The sequence below is a fragment of the Chiloscyllium plagiosum genome, unplaced genomic scaffold (assembly GCF_004010195.1).
Source record: "Chiloscyllium plagiosum isolate BGI_BamShark_2017 unplaced genomic scaffold, ASM401019v2 scaf_60066, whole genome shotgun sequence".
Classification (NCBI taxonomy): Eukaryota; Metazoa; Chordata; class Chondrichthyes; order Orectolobiformes; family Hemiscylliidae; genus Chiloscyllium; species Chiloscyllium plagiosum.
The window spans coordinates 1,155-3,950 of NW_025196204.1; the positions used below are offsets into that span (position 1 = coordinate 1,155).

Genomic DNA, 2,796 nt, shown 5'->3' on the forward strand with positions numbered 1-2,796 from the left:
GGGAGGGGGGGGGGGGGGGGGGGCACCGAGGTGCTCCTACCTGAACCTTCCAGGGCACGCCTCTCTCCAGGGTAAGGGCGTAGCCGTAGACCTGGAGCTCCAGAAAGCGGGTCACGGGCTGTGCGCCGTCAGCCAGACTCTGGTAGGTCACCGTGACGTTGAAGTTGGGCAGAGCCTGCTCCGGTTGGCACACCTTCGCCAGGAGGTAGGTGCAGCTCCCTTGGTAGTTGAAGTGCATTCCATCGAAGGTGTAGTGGTGCAGGTCACCGGAGATGGTGCAGGAGCCCGGGGTGAGGGCATGGCAGCCCCTGACGCCCTCCACCACCTTGCACACCTCGCCGCTGCCGCACCTGATCTCCTCGCACGCCACAGAGCCCCCTTCCTGGCACCGACAGCGTTCGCCACACTGCCCGCTCGGGTAGAAGACCTCATCCAGACGATAGTAAATGCCCCTGTGGAGGCAACCGCACTCACCGAGCGGCACGCAGTCCTCCCCGCTCAGGACAAAGCCATCGTCACATTGGCACCCCTCGGCACACGTGGCATTGCAGCTGTCCGAATCCGTGAGGGTGCAACACGTCAACGGGCAGGCGGTGCCACACGGTTCATAATGACTGTGCGGTGGGCACGGCATCGCTGCGCCGAGAGAGAGAGGGGCATCAGGGCACGCCAACTCCACGCTGAACCGACACGGAACACCGTCAGGCAACACGCCAACTCCACGCTGAACCGACACGGAACACCGTCAGGCAACAGGCCAACTCCACGCTGAACCGACACGGAACACCGTCAGGCAACACGCCAACTCCACACTGAACCGACACGGAACACCGTCAGGCAACACGCCAACTCCACACTGAACCGACACGGAACACCATCAGGCAACACGCCAACTCCACACTGAACCGACACGGAACACCATCAGGCAACACGCCAACTCTACACTGAACCGACATGGAACACCATCAGGCAAATTAACCCTGACACACTCACATTGACACTTACCTTTACACACTCGCCCTGACATACAGACGTACTAATCCTGACAATCTCACACTGACACATTAACCTCATCCTGACACACTCACCCTGACACAGTGACGCATTCACGCTCCACACACTGACTCATTAACCCTGACACACTCACACTGACACACTGACCAACTAACTCTGGCACACACACTGACACACTCACCCTAACACATGAACACTGGCACATTTGCCCTAACACACTAATCCTAACACACTTACCCTGACACACTAACCTTACCCTGACACACCCACCCTGACATACTCACCTTGACACACTTACCCTGCCCTGACACGCCCACCCTGACACACTAACCTTACGCTGACACACCCACCCTGACACACTAACTGCACTCTGACACACTCAGCCTGACACACCCACGCTGACACCATCCCCTGACACACTGACACACCCACCCTGACACACTCACCCTGACACACTGACACACCCACCCTGACACACTCACCCTGACACACTGACACACCCACCCTGACACACTCACCCTGACACACTGACACACCCACCCTGACACACTCACCCTGACACACTGACACACCCACCCTGACACACTCACCCTGACACACTGACACACCCACCCTGACACACTCACCCTGACACACTGACACACCCACCCTGACACACTCACCCTGACACACTGACACACCCACCCTGACACACTCACCCTGACACACTGACACACCCACCCTGACACACTCACACACCCACCCTGACACACCCACCCTGACACACTCACCCTGACACACTGACACACCCACCCTGACACACTCACCCTGACACACTGACACACCCACCCTGACACACTCACCCACCCTGACACACCCACACTGCCCCGAGGTGCTGCGTTTCCACGGTTACTCACGACAGAAGGTCTGGTTCCTCCAGGGGGCGATGTGTGCCCCAGTGTCCTGGCAGGCTGCCGCGTATGATGCCAGGGACTCGCACAGGATGGTGTGGTGTCCCTTGTACAGGCACGAGTCGTACGTACAGTCGTCAAGGTAGGGAGTGGGATCGACGGTGCCCAGGCAATCCCGGAATGGGCCCTGCGGCGCGCGGATCTTCCCGCACTGCTCCGAGCTCTCGTACCTCCTCGCCGCCACAATGTCACACTTGGGGCACCGTCCCCGGCACTCGTGGGCACAGCCAGGGGTGCTGGCCACCTGCCAACTCTGGCCAAACTCCACCGGGTCATCGGTCGGCGTGCCGTCCCTCAGCATCATCTCATCTCTCAGCTCGCCGTCGAAATTCCCGCACAGCCCGCAAACCGATCCCGCGTAGGTGCCGGGGACGGTGACCGTGATCCGGCTGCGGAAATCAAAGTTAACATGCAGCCCAAAGTCCACCTCCAGCGAGGCACCCCGGCAGCTCTTGTAGATATTGATCTTGCCGTCTTGCAGGGAGATGGGCAGGTTCTTCAGGATCCCGTCGACCTATCAGATCGGGGCAGAAGTGAGGTCACACTCGGTCACGCGGGCATCAGCCGATCCACCCTCCCCCTGGAGCTCAAACCCTCCAGTCCCGGTAAAATCCCGCTCAGTCTTATCTCAACCCTTTCCAGTTTAACCACTTCCGGTGGCGCGGTGCCTCAGTGGTGAGCACTGCTGCCTCCCAGGGCCAGGGACGCGGGTTCGATCCCACCCTCGGGTGACTGTCTGGGTGGGGTTTGCACATTCTCCACATGTCTCCGTGGGTTTCCTCCCACAGCCCAGGGATGTGCAGGTTAGGGTGGATTGGCCATGGGAAATTGT

At 59.9% G+C, this 2,796-nt stretch overlaps 1 protein-coding gene across 1 annotated transcript; it reads right to left on the reverse strand.

Moving 5' to 3' along the window:
• Window positions 1–40: 40 nt before the first annotated feature.
• LOC122545867 (IgGFc-binding protein-like) lies at window positions 41–2,478 on the reverse strand (the record flags this gene model as incomplete). The annotated part of the gene is made up of 2 exons (XM_043684756.1): window positions 41–636; window positions 1,911–2,478. Coding segments are annotated over 2 exons (1,164 nt in total), but the record flags the coding sequence as incomplete, so codon positions are not given.
• Between the last annotated feature and the right edge of the window lie 318 nt (window positions 2,479–2,796).